Source organism: Semicossyphus pulcher, unplaced genomic scaffold, assembly GCF_022749685.1.
Source record: "Semicossyphus pulcher isolate SPU_LCO1_2020_fin unplaced genomic scaffold, fSemPul1.0.p SCAF_7, whole genome shotgun sequence".
Lineage (NCBI taxonomy): Eukaryota > Metazoa > Chordata > Actinopteri > Labriformes > Labridae > Semicossyphus > Semicossyphus pulcher.
Window position 1 is genome coordinate 10,904,558 of NW_027211748.1, and position 18,514 is coordinate 10,923,071.

The window sequence follows — 18,514 nt, forward strand, 5'->3', positions numbered from 1 at the left end:
TACAACGTTCCGAGGTCTGCTATTTCTCGATAACAGACCGTTGCTATGGAGAATAGACCATCTCAAGGGATCCGGCTCCAATCACACAATCCGGTGGACTGTAATCATATCAATCTGCTTTAAGAAGTCTGGTAAATTTGACGGTCGGTTTACAGAGGGAAAGAAAAAGCGATAAAGGTTAAACGATGCAAAAACTGAAGGCTACACCAGAGAGATCTACAAAACTAAAGACTGCACATTAAGTACACACAGAACACAGTACAGGATACAGCGGTGTTTAAAGACGGCGAATGGAGAAGAAAATGTCAACAGACTCTGACGAGACACAAAACCTCAATCAGGTGCTGCGCTGATTCCTGCGGTCCGGTTCACCTCGTCTTACTTCTCCATCAGTGGAAATGTTTCCATTTAATGTGAGTAATAACAGCTAGCTTAGCTCATTTTATTGTGAGTAAAAACGGATAGCTTAGCTCATTTTAATGTGAGTCAAACAGCTAGGTTAGCTCATTTTTATGTCAGTAATAACAGCTAGCTTAGCTCATTTTATTGTGAGTAATAACAGCTAGCTTAGCACATTGTAAGAAGGTTACAGTTAACCGTTGCTATGGACACAGCTCTCACAGTGTAACAGACTATTTTTAAATGGTCCATTCATGGTTTAATTCTATGATAGCCTGCTCACTACACATTATCCCTTACTTAGTGAATACTACCCATGCATACATGCTTACAGGACAGGATCAGCAAAGAGGCAATACCAACCAAAATGGAGACAAAATTAAAGTTCCTCAAAGCTGCTTTAAAGTCACATTTTATTGGTTTATCAAATAATCATCCTGATAATCAAAATCATTCCCTTTCAACACTGACTGACTGATTATACATAAATAATACACTATACTGACTACATATAGACTACAAAAGCCTGTTCAGATGATCAAGGCATTCTTGTGATTGCATAAAGCAAATTTATTACAGAAGGCCACTTGGTGTATGTCATGTAAAGGGTTTTCTTTTGACATAAAAATATTAAAAATATTTTTTTCATGTGCAACTGAACTGTTGAATGAACTTGGCATGGGAGATAAAATACAGGATTGACTTTTCATTGCTGAGGCGTTGCTTATTTAGCTGGATTTATACTTACTGTTGAGTCTACACTTTTTGTTTGTACGGCCTAGCGGCATAACGACTACAAATTTTGAGGTGTAGTTGGAGAGCCACACAGACAGAAAGGGATATAATATCAAACTCAGTTAGATAAGATACTCACACTGTTTGTTATTATGTCAACAATAATGGTACCAATCCCGATAACAATACTGAAAAATTTCTTAAATAATTATGTGATGTTTTTCAGAATATAAGTAATTAAAAATGATCAATCTGTCATAATTGTCATAATGTGGTCATATTTTTAGATTTGATAGATTTTAGTATCATCTTACTTGGCAGAGGTCTAACAGAGCTACACTGCCACATGAACCTGAAAATGCCTTGACTCTTTGAAAACTCTCCTGAAACAGCATTTGTTTTTCTTTCTAAGATGTAGGCTACAGCTTAGGCTCTGTGAAGAAGTCACTATCATTGGTAACAAACAGATCTGGCTCAGTTTCCTCACAGATCATCGTCTCACATGTTGTTGGGGTTGTAACACAGCATGTTTAGCTTGATGTTCTCGTCCCAGTGGCGTAACAACAGGAACAGCTGTCTGGCAGCTCCCTTCAGCCCAGCCAGATCCACTCCCTCAGGTAGCTCCTGACAGCGCAGCCAGAAGTCTGCTTTTGCTGCCACCAGCTCCCACTCCATGAAATAGCCAGCACAACGGTGCTCCAGCCAGGCAAGTGCCACAGCCGTGGCCCAGCTCGAGCCCTCAAGGTCCCCTTGAACCAACTGGCTGCTCCCCTGGAGGTCAGCTGGCTCTACTGAAGAACCTTCACATACATCTGTCTCTGATCCACGACCACTATCTGCCTGGCCGTGACTCTGACCTTGAGAGAGGCCAACAGAGAGCTCCAGCGAGCCCTCCTCAGAGCTGGGGAGGTCAGGGGGAGAGGTGACAGGGTCTCTGTCAGACAGGTGTCTGCGGCGAAGCCTTGGCTCCAGCATCAGCGGAGTGTCGTCTGGAGTGTGGTGGAAAGGTGGTGCGGCGGGTTTGACGAGGGAGCAGGAAGAAGGAGAAAAGGTAACATGGTGAACAGTGGGAGCACCGGGAGGTTTGGTGGAGGTGGATAAAGATGGAGCACTGGGAGACGTGCAGCGGAAGGGCGGACTGAGACTGCGGCGGTGGAGGCTGTAGGGTGACGCTCTCTTCAGGCGGTCCAGCGGGATCTGGACACAGTCAGAGTAGATCTCTGTCAGAAGAAACGCTCCTGACGCCAGCTGCAGACGCACCTGATAAGACACCGAGTTGACACAAATTAATCAATGTGTTTGGATTCTTGTATGTGGTTCAGTATATTTATTATAAGTGTGAGTGCAGCTCACCAGGGGCAGGTAGTCAGGGGCTTCAGCTTCAGGTTGTTTCTCAGTCTCTGCAGACAGACAGTGGGATTTCAAAGGAACCTGCTTTCCTGAAGAAATAGAGGACCTGAGTCTGCCAAGTGGAAATCTGGAACATATGAAAATGTTTTTCATGGCATGTAAATATCTGTATATATAATACCACTCACAGAAAGGGACTTACTCTAAGAAGTAACGAGCAACAACAGTATGAACATGAAAGTAGAATGGTCATTTGATTTGGAAGTCTTACCTGTTGCCAAAGAAGCTCTCCATTGACTTGCTCTCGATAGATCGCTGTGAACGAGTGCATGTGGCGCCTGTTATTGCTGGGGCAGTGGCAGAGTATGCACTGCCCCCAACACCTGAGACAGCAGCACAAACATTGGAGAGAATAATTGTGTCAACACAGTGGTTAAGTGAAGCTTCCTGACCTTTCTGTTTATAAATGATATGCAGTTTATTTTCGGGCATGGAGCACTTCCAATGTTTAAGAGCAGAGACAGAAATATTAAGTAGTTGGCTGAATTTAATTTGGGTGAATTGACCCTAACTATCTCAGGTAGTGTTGCTGTAAGTGTACAATCACATCAGACGAGACTCGTTCTGCCTTCTCTCCTACACCACGGACTCACCTCGAGGTTTCAACAAGCTTTCTGGTCATGCGCCTCTAACCTCAAGACTACACTGACAAAGCTTTCAACGATCGAGCCGACAACAATACTTACTAGAGTCCCAGGATGTAAGGCTACAGGGTGAGGCAGGGGTGTCATCTCTGTCTAAAGGATACAAAGATTGATGATGATGAAGTGTTGACAACAGAAATGGGTGGTGGTATCATTCAGTGTGCCTACCTGTGGAGTTCCAGGTGTCCTCGATCTCTTCACCATCTCTACTTGTGCGCCGTCTGCCCAAACCAACAGAATAGGCCCTCTGTCTGCGACTACCTGACTGGGAGCTTCGCCTGTCCCCCAAATGCATCCCTACATGCACATATACACCGATTAGCCATAACATTATGACCACTGACGTGTGAAGTGAATAACATTGGTAATCTTGTTACAATGACACCTGTCAGTGGGTGGGATATGTTTGGCAGCAAGTAAACAGATTATCCTCGAAGATGATGTTTCGGACGCAGGAAACACGGAGAAGCATCAAGATGTGAGCGACTTTGACAAAGGGCCAAATTGTGATGGCTAGACGACTGGGTCAGAGCATTTTCCAAAACTGCAGCTCTTGTGGGCTGTCGCCGGTCAGCAGTGGTCAGTACCTACCAAAAGTGGTCCAAGGAAAACAGGTGAACCGGCAACAGGGTCATGGACGTCAAAGGCCCATTGATGCCCGTTGGGAGCGAAGGCTGGTCCGTGTGGTGTGACCCATCAAAGGAGCTACTGAAGCTCAAATTGCTAAATTTGAGGTTGATGCTGGTTCTGATAGAAAGGTGTCAGAATGCACAGTGCATCGCAATATGTTGCCTATGGGGCTGCGTAGCCGCAGACCGGTCAGGGTACCGATGCTGACCTCTGTCCACCACCGGCTCGTGAGCATCAGAACTGGACCACGGAGCAATGGAAGAAGGTGGCTGGGTCTGATGAATCACGTTCTCTTTAACATCATGTGAATGACTAGGTGCATGTGCGCTGCTTACCTGGGGGAGGCATGGCACCAGGATGCATTATGGGCAATGGGCAATGTTCTGTTGGGAAACCTTGGGTCCTGCCACTCATGTTACTTTGACACCTACCACGTACAAACATTGTTACAGACCAAGTACAACCCTTCATGGAAACGGTATTCCCTAATGGCAGTGGCCTCTTTCAGCAGCATAATGCGCCCTGCCACACTTCAACAATGGTTTGAGGCACACAATAACATGTTAACAAATTGCCCAGATCTCAATCCAATCGAGCATCTGTGGGATGTGCTGGACAAACAAGTCCGGTCCATGGAGGCAGGTAATATTTGACAGATGGTCATATTGTTATGGCTGATCGGTGTATTGAACTTCATGTTTAAAATAAGTTTGTGTGTGAGTTGTTAGTAAGCCACACCTGTATTTTGGACATCCATGTTTTCCGATAAGCCTTTGTTGGCGTTGTTATCAGTGGTAGTAAAGGCTGTGTACATGCAGACGATGTTACAGTGCTTACTGGTCTGGATAGCCTTCGTACGGTAACGCTTAGCTGAACCTGAGAAACAGTCAGAGGAAGGAATTTTGTTTCAGATAGCTGTCAATCAATATGACTTCAGATAAGTCATAAACTCTCACTGAGATACATGTTCAGCCTCACCATGTTTAATGTCACTCTCCTTTTCTGCCATTTTCTCAAAGTCCCTTATGACTGAGCGAGCGGTCAGTTGGTGAATAATCTCCTCCCATGGTTCCCCTTCTTTTCCTTCCTCCCCTCTTCCTCCTCCTCCTCCACCACATCCTCCACATCCCTCAACCTCTGGTGTCTCCTGGCCCTCAGAGGTCCAGAGATGCCCCAGATCCACAGTGACCTCCCAGGACACAGGTCTGCCGCTCAGCATGCCATGGATGAGCGAGCGGCACTGACCTGGTGCGGGGTCCTCAGGTGGAGCGGCGGTAAAGAGGTACTCCGGGTCTGTAAAGCTGTCCCAGTCCAGAGGAGAGGCGGGGAACAGGAGTCCATCTGAGGGTGAGAGTCACAAAGAGAAGGAGAAATTAATTGGAGGCTAAGTAGTAAGTATAATCCTGCTAGCACTGTAGCTTACTGGAGTCAGTGAGGCTTCTGCGGGACAGTGTCCCTCTTGATGGGGGCTTTGTCTCTCCATCGCTCTCCTCCAGCCTCCCGCCAAGAGTCTGATCGAAGGAGACCCTCTCCAGGGCTCTCCTCAGGCGATGCATCTCCAGCTCCCCCTGGGGAGACGAGAAGCTCCGTGCTGCCATGGTCGAACGGGCCAGTGCTTTATGTCTTCTACGAGACTCGTCACCTCCATCGAGACACCCACTCTGGATGTAAAAAGTAGGTTAGAGTATTCTCTGTATCTGTTACAGGAGACTCCTGAAATGTACTTGCGTGGTGTGCTTACAGTACTTTTTCTCAACCTGGCCCGAGTATTGAAATGGTTAGGGATGAACAAACTTCTTACCTTTCTTGCTCCATTATCAGTTGTTTCCACTGACAGGTTTTGCTGCCAGGCAGAGTCAGCCCAGCGGGACAGGGATGATCTCTGTTCTGGAGGGGGCATCTTCTCCAGGCCTTGGGGTAGAGACCCTGTGTCAAGCACCGAACCAGTGGGGTGAGGGTCGGGCAGAAAGACCCCGCCTGCAGAGTCGGAGTTAGACGAGGTGTGTATGTGTGAGTGGGATTGTGTTTGTAGACTCGCTATTGAGTTTGTAGGCTCGGTGCTGAGGGAGCAGCGAGTGAGGACATACTGCTCCTGGATATAAGAGCTCTGCTGGATCCTCTTCCTCACATCACTGGACCAGTCGAGCTCCACACCTAGAGTGGATAAAAGTTAGCCACTATAGCATGTGGTGTCCATTCTTTATACCTGCTATGTATTCACGATGTATTCTAGTGACATACCTGGGCTGGTGCCAGGGTCCACGTCTCTAGCACAAGAGAACTCAGAGGAGATTTCTCTGGAAATCTCCCTCAGGGCCTCCTCCAAGTCCGTGCCATCTGCACATTTCACCACCGGCATCAACTCGGAGGCAGGAGGAGGTGAAAGCTCATCGTTTGATTGGCCGAAAACTGAACCAGTGGAGCCACGATGTACACCTTTAAAGCCCCGTCCTTGAGACTATAAAGTAAGACAGCTTCATTAGATAATGTTTCTATGCAGACACACACAGACGAACCTTTGAAGAATATTTTGACGTATACCTCTGTCTTCCTTGCTTTGAAATTCGTCAAATCGTAGAGAGTGCAATATCCAATAAGACGATTCCCAGGGTAGAGAGGAGGGATTTCATTGGGTGAAAGAAAAGCCTCCATGTTTTCTGGCAGGTACCAGTCAATCCGTACGTCAGTCAGCACAGCTTCAAAGGCCTTTTTCAGAGTCTTGATTAACTGAGGAGATAAAGCGGGAGCAATATTTCTAATGTAAACGCTTATTTATTTTTACAACTGACAAGTGGGCAATGGTGGAAGAAGTTTTCAGATATATATTCTACAAATGCAGCATTGTCTTTTAATTTTTTCTGATCTTCATCTCGATTGATTGATTTATTTTTAAATTAAGGAACACCAACTTGACCCTTTTTTATAAGGCAGAAAGCATGAGAATCTTAATGGACTTGTTGTTAGATAAATGTCTTAAGTACTTAAGTAAATATACATAATCACTTTTCAGCACTGCTAATTATGGCAGCATGTTTCTACCACTTGGATAAAAAAAAGGTCCTGTAAGTCATTTTATTTAGATATTTTGACTTAGTATCTCATAATAATGACTTTGTATCTCAATACTAAGTCATTATTTTGAGACGCTAAGTCGAAATATAGAGAAAGTTTCTCAATATAATGACTTAGAGTTGTTTTTTTTTAATCCAGGTGGCAGAAGTAGGCTTCCACTGCTAATGGCTTGTGAAATGTGAAGTAGCAAATGTGAAGTTCTCAAGCTGTATGTGTTTATCTCTGAATGATTGTTTTTAAGTGTTCTGCACTTCTTATTTTCTTCAACAGGTGGCAGTGCTGCCTTGCTGCTGACCTTGGGCTGGAGTCTCTCTTCATCATCCAGGAACTCCGTAGTCCCTCCTGTCAGTTTGGCAACGCCCTGCAGGAGTCTCCTGCAAGCTCGGGGACCAAGGCCCAAGCCAAAGCATCTGCAGAGGTGATACAATACATGCATTACATTTAATTTCACATGCCCAAAGAAGATACAATTATAATATGAGAATTATATACTCTCTCTCTAATGTCATGGAGTGGATTTTTCTGCAGTTTTACTGCCTGAACAACTAAAGTATCAACTCAGACTGCTATATGTGTCTATTTCTGAAGCCCCAATGGCAGACAGAGGCTTTAATTTGTCTCAGGAAAGAGCTAATTGGGAGTCATCAAACAGACAGAACTGTTATTTTGGCACTCAGAGGGATTACATGCTATTTGGCTAATTGAGAGCTTAAAAAGAGCGGGGGACAGGCTAATTGAAGAGACTGGGATCTTGAGAGCTGTCCCTAAAACCAGTGGACCTGTTAGATGTAAAAAACAAAACAATAAACCATTTAATTCCTCGACTGATATTTATTGGAATTAGACGCATGGAGAATTAACAGACAACAAATATGTGCACAGTTTGCTGAGGGACAGACATAATACAGTGGAGAAAGTCACTCCAACAGGGGAATACTAATGAGAGATAAATGGAGTTATTGTGCATTGCTGAAGGGTCTGAGGAAAACTAGAGGGCCGTGACTCTTACTGCAGAGGAGAGCACTTAACGGGATTACTGGGCGGGGCTGGAAAATATCTCAGCCCGTTCTTTCTTTCTTTCTTTCTTTCAGAGAGCTTTGGTCTGAGTTTTATCAGGATCACTGTTTTCTGTTGTCCCCTCTCTTTCTCTTTTTCCTCCTCCACATTTTGTCTCGACCATATTCATCACTGTTCCTGCACTCACTGTACTCCATTTCTATCTACCTTGTTGTAAGTAATATAATGATTCTAGTTACTAGTTGTTTGAGATAATTCCATTTTATATTTGTTTTTAGCCATTGAATGTCTCCCTGAAATCTCCCTTCTTATATATTCGATTGACAGGTTACATTAAGCTCGTACCTGCCAGTGCATGTGTTCCTGCGGACCAGCTCCAGCACTTTGGCCACATTGCTGATGCATCCATCCGTGATGATGAAGACCTGGCGAGGATATGAGCGCTGCGTTGGCTGTTGGTACACCCAGGAGAGCGCCCCCAGAAGGTTGGTGCCCCGCATGTCGGCTCTCATCCTCTGCACATACTCAAAAGCCTGCATTAGAGTGGCCTGTGAGAGAAACAGAACAGAAGAGATGCGATCAGATAAAGGTGGGAGAAGCGGGCATCAAACAACAACACCTGTCCGACTGCATGACGTAGCCTGTGCAAACATCACCTGTGTGATCAAGATTCATTTACAGTTTGATATCAGATGCCCCGATTACACAGTGAGGGTGGCAAAGAATTGAATCACTGCGTTTCCAATAAAGAGAAAGCAAACATGCACACATTAGCACCTGCTTTCAAACTACCTCCAATCACACTGTGGGCAAACATGCCTGACAGGAGAGGACATCTCCTGCCTCAGTGAAAAAAGCATGAAAGGTCACCATATGGTCCTGACTATGTGCAGACACTGTTTGTCCTTGCAGGCCCTGGCCTTGATAAAACCTGATACACTGCTACTACGGCAACCCGAGGAACTGACCTATTGCCTGAATAGAAAGTAGGCAACATAGAATAGAGAGTTATGCACGGTAAAAAAAAACATCTGCTTCCAGGAAACATGATCCAAATTTTCCATGAATTCATGACTTTTAAGAATAACACATGGTTTGCTTCACTTTAAATCTAATAAAGAAGACATTATCTGATAATTAAGGTTGTTGACCAAAGCTCACATCAGTGCAGAGCTTGCTGGAGGTGAACAGAAGCTTGATGGTGGTGCCGAAGCCCACAATGTTGATCATGGTCCCAGCAGGGATGCTCTTTAATGCCACCACCATGGCTTCCTGTGGAAACAAGAAGAGATAGGCAGGATAGGGCCAGATCAATGCCTAAAAGAAAATCTAACCTCTTGTTTATTGGTATGATTGTTCACCTTTACACGCTGGATGTTTGTGCCGCTCATGCTGCCACTGCGATCCACAAGGAACAGCAGTTCTCTGGTGGCTTTGTGCAGCTCCAGAGGTTCACGCAGCAGGTCGGGGCAGAAGTTGAGCATCAAGACGGGGCTGCTCAGAATGTCCTTGTGGTATCGCTTCCTCACAAACTCCAGCTGCGGACCAAGAGGAACGTCAGCTTTTAATGCAGTAACAGAGTCAGGATACAGGTAAGTAAAAAGTGGGTTTAAAGTGAGAACTGCCAACCTTCCTCTCCGGTTCTGAATCTTTGCGAGTGAAGCGGATGAAATCGCGGCGGGAGCTGATCTGCTGTTCATACTCGTTGAATGACAGCCGGCCTCTCTCTAGTATGACCAACGGGCTGTGAGGTTCTGTGGAAGAGGTTTTCAATAGGAGTTACGTTCAAATATCAGAAAAAAACTGGACCATACACATGAATAAAACATGTTTTCAATTGCGTACCACTGAGGTGCAGAATGATCTCTATGTGTCTGTCGTATGGATGCTCCTGTGCCAAGGTGATGTAGGTGGCAGAGGCACTTTGGGCGCTGGGGTCTGCATCTGCCCTCAGAGCGTGAGTCGGGCTTTCCAGGCCTTCAAAGCAAATAACCTTTTTCATGAGTTTGAATGCGTTTTCTTGATAAGAAATTATCCCTTTTTTAAATGTAAGACGTATAAACGACAGTCCTGCATGTTATATAGTATTCCATGTGTTTTTACATTTCAATGACACACACACACACACACACACACACCTTTTTTTGTCCCATTTCTTTCCCTTGTGGATTTTGCATTTTGGCTGTGTTTGGATTCATGCCCTTTCTTTAAACCAATTATTTGATTTTGTATAAGATATTTCCATACTGCCTGAGAATAAGATATTTGACAAGGATGGCAGTACCAGCTAGTAGACAGGCCCCTCTGACCAGCAGCTGGAAGTTGAGTTCATAAGGCGCAAGGTTGGCAGCTGGACTGGTGAAGATGGCATGGGCACACTGCTGCTCAGGGTCCAGAGCCCGGTCCTGTTTCCCTGAGGTGGCACCAAAACAGCTGGTTGGTCTGAGGAGGAGAATAATGGGGAAAATTTAGGAGAATAATGTCCAGTAGTCCAACTTTATAAAAGAGGGGGTATTATGCTGTTTCAGACACATATATAATGTGACAATGTTGGATGTCCAGACTAAACATGGGTGAAGTTTCAAATCTGTAGGTAAAAGTATGTTGGAGTAATCCTCAGGCTTCTCAGGTCAGTCTGTGCAGCCTCAGCAGGCTTCAGAGAGCTGGCCAATCAGAGGAAAGTGGGCTTGTAGGGGCAGGGTTTCTTAAAGGGACAGAGCTGACTGAGTCGTTTCAGGCAGAGGCTGTATGAGGGCCTGCACAGAGCACCAGTGTGAGAAAATTTGAGATGTGAGAAAGAGTTTTTGTTTCTGTAAATTATGCTAAGCTACTCCACAGGTATCACAGAGTGTAATATTAATCTTGAAATTAGCATAATACCCCTCTTTAAATCAAATTTTACCAAATGCACACATTGTGTTGTCACAGTAGTTTGAGAGATAAATACCCAGTTTCTTCAGATTTCCCCCCATTTTCACTCTTGCTTGGAGTCATCTGGCCAGTGACGATTGGGGTGAGCAAATTGGGGTAGACGATGCGGATTGCTCCATTTTCTAAAGTGGGGAGTTCTAGGGTGGTGCTAATAACGACAGACACGATATCCATGGGACCAATCAGGCCTGTTCCCACTATGAATGTGGTTCTTTCAAGGTCTTCATCTAGGATGAGATGTCCTAAAGCAGAAATAAAGCAATAACTCACGTCATAAAAAGATTCATACAGATAAGACTTATGAAGTTCATTCATACCTGAGATGAGAACAAAAGCCGAAACTTTAATATAAAATCATTCACGCCAAGACATTTAAAATGGTGACTTCAGTCTGTGTTGTGGTGGCTGTATTTAAGAAATTATTTCATGTACATGATACCACAGTTTCCAATAAAATACCATGCACTTGAAGTTGATATATGTTTGTACTAAGTGAAGGCCATTTCACCATTAGGCACGCAGCCAAACCTAGTTGCCTTCCTCGTCTGTCCTTTCTATCCTGAGTGAGGCTAAAACAGGACACAGAGGGACAATACTGTGGCTATGTCTGTATTCATGAAGATCATAACAGCTGCAGACAATAGTCTACAACAGTGCAACCAGTGGTTGACATAATGTGCATTTCTTACTATATTATAGGAAATATGACATTGATCTACAGGCAAAAGACCAGAAATCTTATAATTTTCTGAGCTAGAGGCTAAGATTTTCTTTTGGTCTGTGTTTCGTAAAGCTAATGTGTCTGCAGAGCAGAGAATCGATGTGCAGTGTTCGCTGGCTGTATCCATAAATTATTTAGGATGATATCTGCTCGATAACTGTTGAGGAGGAAAATGGGAAGCCCAAAATCAACAGGATTGTGAATACGCAATATGAATGCATATTACATTTGTTGAAACTTATGAAATGATATAGATAATTTTATCGGCTCTTCAAAGATTATTTTTGTTCATAGCATTGTTCCATTCCCTCTTCTTACCATTGGTGCATTGCATGTCCAGACTGGAGCTCCCACAGCAGCCCCACTCACGGCCATTCCCACAGTGGCCTTCAAGACCAGATCCAGGGCAGCAATCCAAACAGCAGTCCTTCAGCTTACCTCGGCTCTGGATCTGTACCCCCACCAACCGGCTCGCAATTACAGCCTCAAAGCCCACCACAACCTCCTTTTCCCCCAGAGGGTACACAAACACACCTAGATCATCGAATTGTTGGACACACAGGACAATAATTTTAGACTTTTCCTTGGATTGAGAGAGAAATCAAACTAAAAATCATGTAGCATTCCAAAATCTGTGGTGTTCCTCAGGGATTAATCCTTATCCCTCTACCGTTTTCAATTTACAGCACAGTGTCCTCTGAGTCACATTGTTTGTTCACAATGCTTTTTGTTTGTTATATTGACAATACTAACTAATGTCTCATGATGTCTTAATGTTGATGCTGACATCACAAAAGTTTATGATAATGAATCTTATATTCTACCACAATTTAACAAGAAATATGACATTGTTTTTTTTTAAATCACAGAATGCTGTTTTGAATGTTTTCCCTCATTTTTCTGATTAAAGTTAAAACAAAGTTGCTATGATTTTTACTTGTTCTGATCATGCATCGTCTCTCTACTCACCCTCTACAGACTCTACGTCAGCATTAGCATAGGTCAGGTGTGCGGTGATGCCCAGGGAGCAGCCGTTGGCACAGGACTTGATGCAGGAGGCCTTGAGTAGCAGTGGTTCCCATGTAGAGCAGTTTCTCAGTCCCACCATGTTTTCAGAGCAGCAGCAAGTCTCTACTCTGCTGGCTGCATGAGAACACAGGTACACAGACTGGTGCAACGGTCTGAGCAGACGGGAAGGGCAATATGTGAGCGTGCATTTAAATTCTCTCATTTTCCATTCACAGCCCATTCACACTAATCTTTGTAAATCAGACCTAGTTTCTGCTGCATTGATTAAACAGCATCCCCTGGTTTCACATCTTAATGTGATATGCCTGCCAGATATTTATTAATACGTCAACATGAGCTCTTGGACATCTAACCGAGCTATCTCTTCTCCTCAGGCTCTTAGCAACCAACTGGCAAAAGAAGCTTGGTCAATCATTAACACTGTAGGTCAGCACTTACAACATGCATCATGCCTAACATATGCAATCAGTAGCAAACCTGTATGCAAATCCACGTGGACGTAGAGCTACTATCTTACTCCTACTTAACTTCACTCTAAGCAAACTACAAAGAGCTGGATGAAAAGACACCTGGTAGGAAACAAACAACTAATTCAAAATTTCCAAGAGTTTCCATTTATGTAAGTCAACCTGTATGCAATAAATCTCCATCACTGACAACTTAATTACTTTAAGTGCATCAGGTGCAGAGACCGGTGCGCAGATCGCAGTTTAGTGAGTGGTCGACTGCACAAAACTGTGTGTGTGCTTTTGTGTACACACGCATGCATGCATTTGTGTGTGTGTGTGTGTGTGTGTGTGTTTGCTGTGTTCTAGGTAATGGTCTTTTCACATCTACCTTTCTAACAAGATCAACAGCCTCCATCTGGCTACCGTGCTCTCAGGTCATAACAGGCAAATAAATGCCTGGTTTGTTAAAGTAGGGCAAAGCGTTGCTGTCAGGATCCAAACAAACGGAAAAGTACAACATAGCACCCGTATAGAGACTGACTGTGGGAAAATAAAGTTAAAAGCTTTTACTTATATTATGTGCAGGTTATGTGTGCCTGTATGTGTGCATGGGTGGTTTTAATTACAGTACATGAACATATGGTACAGACTGAGTGATGAAGACATGCAGATACTAACCTAAGTTCTGTCTTAAATGTATTTACAACAAAAATATCAATTTATACATTTTGGTGAATGTCAGTTGCAACAGCAGCGTGTATCTGTTAAGCATTTAAAGTCATTTAAAATCTTACACAGTGAGAATTCAGCTTCTTTTCCCCTTGAGGAATCATTATTCTGCTGGGTTTTTGCAGTGGCAATGCTGGCCAAGAGTTAGCTCTGGGTAATACTGCAGTCCCCTCATGTCAGTTACAAGCTGCAGATAACAAGCAAAACAAACATCCAGGAACACTTACTGTACTGTTCAGTGCAGAGTCTGATAATCTCCCTCTGTGTCCAGCCTCTGCATCACTCCAGCATCACATCTGCTCGTGGATTTCCCACTGATGCAACGGTAGGAGTTTATCTGGTATCAGATACTGCTCTCTCTCCCTCTCTCCCCTCTCTCTCTCTCTCTCTGTCTGTCTCAAATCCTGTGTCTGTCTCTCCCAAACATCCACTAGGTGCCCTATAAGGAAACATTTCACAGAGTTTTAAAGTATCCAGGATGAATTAGATTATGTCTTGAACTATGACAGATTGAAACTGAATCTGGAATAACTCCTTAATATTGATTTTCAAATTTAAAGACCCCTTCTTGTAACACATCACCAACATGCAGCTCTGCACTAACCTGTTAAGTGAAATGTCATCTGCTTACCTCCTCTGACCTGAACCACAGAGCTGATCAGTGACTGCGATGCTGAACCTGCTGGTGAGGCACAAGCTAACGCACAACGGTAAGTGAGGCAGAGCCTGCTTTTCATCCAGACAATTGGCTGTGATGGTAGCAGCACCATAATTCATGGCTAATGGCTCGGCCAGAGAGAGGAGGGAGGGTGAAGCGTTCTGCCTCTCCCCACAGGTCAGTCAGTCAGACAGCAGCAGCTGCAGCAGCAGGAGTGGGTAGGTAAGACTAAAGAAGCTGCCGCAGCTTTTTGTTGTTTTTTCAGCATTTAGTGTTTGTGAACTGTTGAAATCAAAGTTCACAATTATTAGCTCAAAGTAGAAGTTACTTTTCTTATTCGTTCTTGTTTTACCTACTGAATGAAAAGTTAAAGAATCCATGAAGTACGTTATATCTCATTTAATTTGACTTCATTCATTTGAATAAGAAATGAATGGTGGAAGTGCCCATTAATAATATATACTGTATATATAAACATCCAATGAGATTAAGACTTATTATAACTGGTGTAACAGATCATTACTACAATAAGCAACAACAAAAATCCAAGAGGGGAGTAAAATATAAAACATACTTACATACACGGCCATCACTTGGGAGAGTGCTTGCAGGTGTGTGTGCACGTGTGTGTGTGTGCGCGTGTGTGCGCGTGATAGAGAGAAAGGCAGAGAGAGAAAGGAGCAGCAAAGGTCAGAGTAGTGAAATACGCCCTTTTGATATTTCAGCAGAGAAGCACTCTACCTTTTGTTTTGATGTTAATGTTGTGCCTCCATTTTTTATTGTATCATATGTTGAACCATATTCTACATTTACCACATCGGACGTACTTTGTGCACTTTTCAATTAAGTCAAAACTGGGTAAACATATAAGCGATACATTTATAATTACCATATTTTGATTTCGGTTTGATTGCTCAGAATGTGTCCGTAAAATGTTTTGTGTTTTAGTGTGTGTGAGTGAGAGAAAGAGAGGTTAGCTAGTGTATCCAAACTGTGTCCTATACTGCCTCCATGTGGCCTTTTTCTATTTCTTTTATTTCTTTTTTGTCATGGTATCCCATACCCCAAGGGTGCTGCAACTGATCTAAACTTAAATTTCCGTATACACATAATATATCTAACCTTCTCCGGTTAATCTGTTCGACATTTTCAAACATACAAATCTAATCGGACACAATTCCATCGCATTATTTAAACAGGGCCCCTGATGAAATGTTGGATTTCACTTATATACTCTAGTGGCTATGAGTAGTCCATTTAAAAGGCACCTGACAAACTCGTGTGCTAAACCCAGTCAGTTATTAGAAAAGCATAAATTACTCTATTTCATAATGATTTCAGAAATAATGTGCATTCAGTGAATAAAGTTCTGTAACTACATGAGTGTGGACCGGTGAGGTAAGACCAGCTAGTTAGCTACCGAGGTGAAGTTAGTTTTAAATTGGATAATCGACATTCACTCGGGAGCCAGTGACACTTTCTCTCTCGGCTTCCCCCAGAGTTGGTAGATAGAGGACAGTTAGCTGTCTCTGAGCCCTTGTGTTGCCTAAGACACGTCTGTTGAAGCTATTGAAAAAAAAAAACCCATACATTTTTCCATAAAAATATGAATGTGAAATATAAGCAGCATTAAAATCTAATGTCATGAGGTGTGTCTTATTTGTCAAAGTGATTACATCTGACATTGATTTGAGGACACTGGGTCACATGACATGGAAGCTCTTGAAAAAAAAACAATTTTCAATACAAATATTGACATAAAATAGAAAAAGCAATACAATCCAATGTGATGAGGTGTGTCTTACTTGTCCAGGTATTAACATCTGACATGGCTTTGAGGACACTGGGTTACATGATATGGAAGCTGTTGAAAAAACCCCATTAACAAATAGTCTAAATATTAGTAGCAATAAACTCAAATGTAATGACGTGTGTCTTGAAAGCTATTGCAAAAGACATGAACTTTTATTAGAAAATATTAACATAAAATAGAAAAAGTAATAAATTCCAACATTGTGTCCTATTGATTTAACTTAATTTAAGTTAGTCCAATTTAGTATTAATTTCTCTTGTTCATTTTAAGCCATTAGGTCTCATGACCTTGAAGCTGTGGTAAAGAAAAAAAGAAAGCCCTTATTCTTTAGAAAAACATTTATAGAAAAAAAATGAATTACACTTAAGCATTTAAAATTAGGGGGCAACATGTACCCAATTTAGTTGTATTTTTAATCTTAATTTTGATATGGGCAAGCCATGGACGCATTACAAAAACATCAGTTTTGTGTCCTTTTAACAGTAATTTATTGATGGTCCCTAAGTGACAGCTAACTGTCCTCCCTCGACCAACTCTACCGAGTGAGAAAGCGCCGCTAGCTCCAGAGTGACTGTCTGCCGAATATCCAACTTAAAACTAACTTCACCGCGGTCATCTTTGATCAGTTTAGCTAGTTAGGATTATGATAGTTACCAGCTTTAATAAATGTTTTTGCCTAAACATCGAGTTCTGTTTGCGCTTTTGCTTTCAAGATAGCAACAGTAAGACACAGTAGATCTAATATAGAGGCAGTACAATTAGCTACGCAGCTTTGTTAACATTTTGTTGACAGTGAGCTACTTGCTACTGTTTAATTACTTTGCTAACTTTAAACGGTAAGTTAATGAGGGGCGAAAAAAGCTTAAGCGGTCTCACACATTTACTGTATGCACAAGCAGCTACGCGGCCAGGCTGAGAAGCTTTTGCATAGGAACCAAAGACTATCAACTCTTCAATACGGGTTTCCTCTGTTAAACATCGACGGTATAGTGTAGTGTAGGAACGTAAACTCAGCACAATCTCAACATTACAGTTTCGGCAGAGCAATTCTTGTAGAAGTAGTTTCAATATTGTGACACTAGATGTCAGCCTTTTCAAGTCAGCTCGAGCATGTTCGTCCTGAATGAGACTCTTAATATCCAAAAGTTTCTTCATTATCTGGCACTCACCAAAAACAACAACAACAAAAGTAATTTTAATCCGCTCACTGCCTATAATCTACAGACTGGTGACATTTCACTGCCAACCTGGGTGAACGTATAGAACCACACGTATCAACATGATTAAATGTGTTTTTCAGTACAGTCTAATTAACATTGCATCAGTACATCAGTCTGCCCACATGTGCCTTTATACTGCTTTACTTGCACAATCTCCATTACCAGGTTTTCTCATGCTGAATACACCTAATGGACGAGATGGAGCAGGTCAAGCTGAGAGACAGGTTGGTGTTTGCAAATGGAAGCTGGGAAATTGCATCAGAGGGAACCAACACAATCTTACAATAGTGAGCATCTTTTCTAACCTATGCTCAATTGTTTCATTTTTTATTCTGTACTTATAGCATCTTTTTGAGTGGTTTCTGACAGGAGCACATTACTTGCGCTTAAAGTATTATTCTACAATATTTAACTTTGCACTGCAGCCCTATGATAAAGTTTATTCATACAAATAAAATGTTTTGCTGTTTCTGTTTATTGTAGGTTTGGGTGCGAAGAGTTTAAAGCTGTGTTACAACTGCCAGGAGCTTGACAGAGTGAACAAGTGCAAGGGGAGACATATCTTTTCCTGCAGGTAAGTGAATACCACCTGCAGATGAACATCTGCTCCGATTCATCTATCTACAAAAGTCTGAAAAAAACTGCAGGAGATGTGACTCATCAGAGGATAGTTTTTAGCCCTTAAACTTCGCTCAAAGGTCAAAGATGCATCCTCCCAGTATCACTGCAGCATTGTCCTGGGAAGCATGCCCACCCCATGTCATGGATGGAGACATCAGACCCTTTCTTTTGTTCATATATAAACATTCACAAACCCAACCTCGATTTATTTCCAGTTTAATTTCATTTTTAAATCTATTTCTACATAATATAATCGCTTGAAATTAACAGAGAGCGACAAAGGGCCTGTGTAGTTTAATTATTAACCAGAAAATAAACTTGATTTAGTATATCATCATTATCACTGCATTTAGGTAAAGTGGATGCTTCATTATAGAACAGTTTGTGGTTAACGTGCATTTAATGGCAGTTAATGTGCTAGTTGAGGTCATAATAG

The 18,514-nt window shown here is 42.6% G+C and overlaps 1 protein-coding gene across 1 annotated transcript; it reads right to left on the reverse strand.

Annotated features, from left to right (window-relative positions):
- Positions 1 to 1,632: 1,632 nt before the first annotated feature.
- Positions 1,633 to 12,667, reverse strand: vwa5b2 (von Willebrand factor A domain containing 5B2). The gene is made up of 21 exons (XM_069685127.1): positions 12,529 to 12,667; positions 11,878 to 12,093; positions 10,855 to 11,080; positions 10,192 to 10,349; positions 9,753 to 9,884; positions 9,537 to 9,661; positions 9,269 to 9,445; positions 9,069 to 9,179; positions 8,253 to 8,455; positions 7,186 to 7,300; positions 6,360 to 6,545; positions 6,060 to 6,276; positions 5,620 to 5,972; positions 5,242 to 5,479; positions 4,797 to 5,159; positions 4,557 to 4,694; positions 3,357 to 3,485; positions 3,231 to 3,281; positions 2,756 to 2,867; positions 2,488 to 2,611; positions 1,633 to 2,394 (listed from the first exon to the last, which is right to left on the reverse strand). Exons 1-21 carry the CDS (start codon positions 12,665 to 12,667, stop codon positions 1,633 to 1,635), a joined length of 4,275 nt encoding a protein of 1,424 aa, XP_069541228.1.
- Positions 12,668 to 18,514: the final 5,847 nt, after the last annotated feature.

What these genes read in the sequence shown, in the direction of transcription:
- vwa5b2 (XM_069685127.1), bottom strand. Translation starts at nt 12,667, where the DNA reads ATGGTGGGACTGAGAAACTGCTCTACATGGGAACCACTGCTACTCAAG. An exon ending in GGAGAGTGACATTAAACATG is followed by an intron (nt 4,695 to 4,796) that starts GTGAGGCTGAAC and finishes ACTGTTTCTCAG; the next exon opens with GTTCAGCTAAGCGTTACCGT. An exon ending in CCTTACATCCTGGGACTCTA is followed by an intron (nt 2,868 to 3,230) that starts GTAAGTATTGTT and finishes CTGCTGTCTCAG; the next exon opens with GTGTTGGGGGCAGTGCATAC.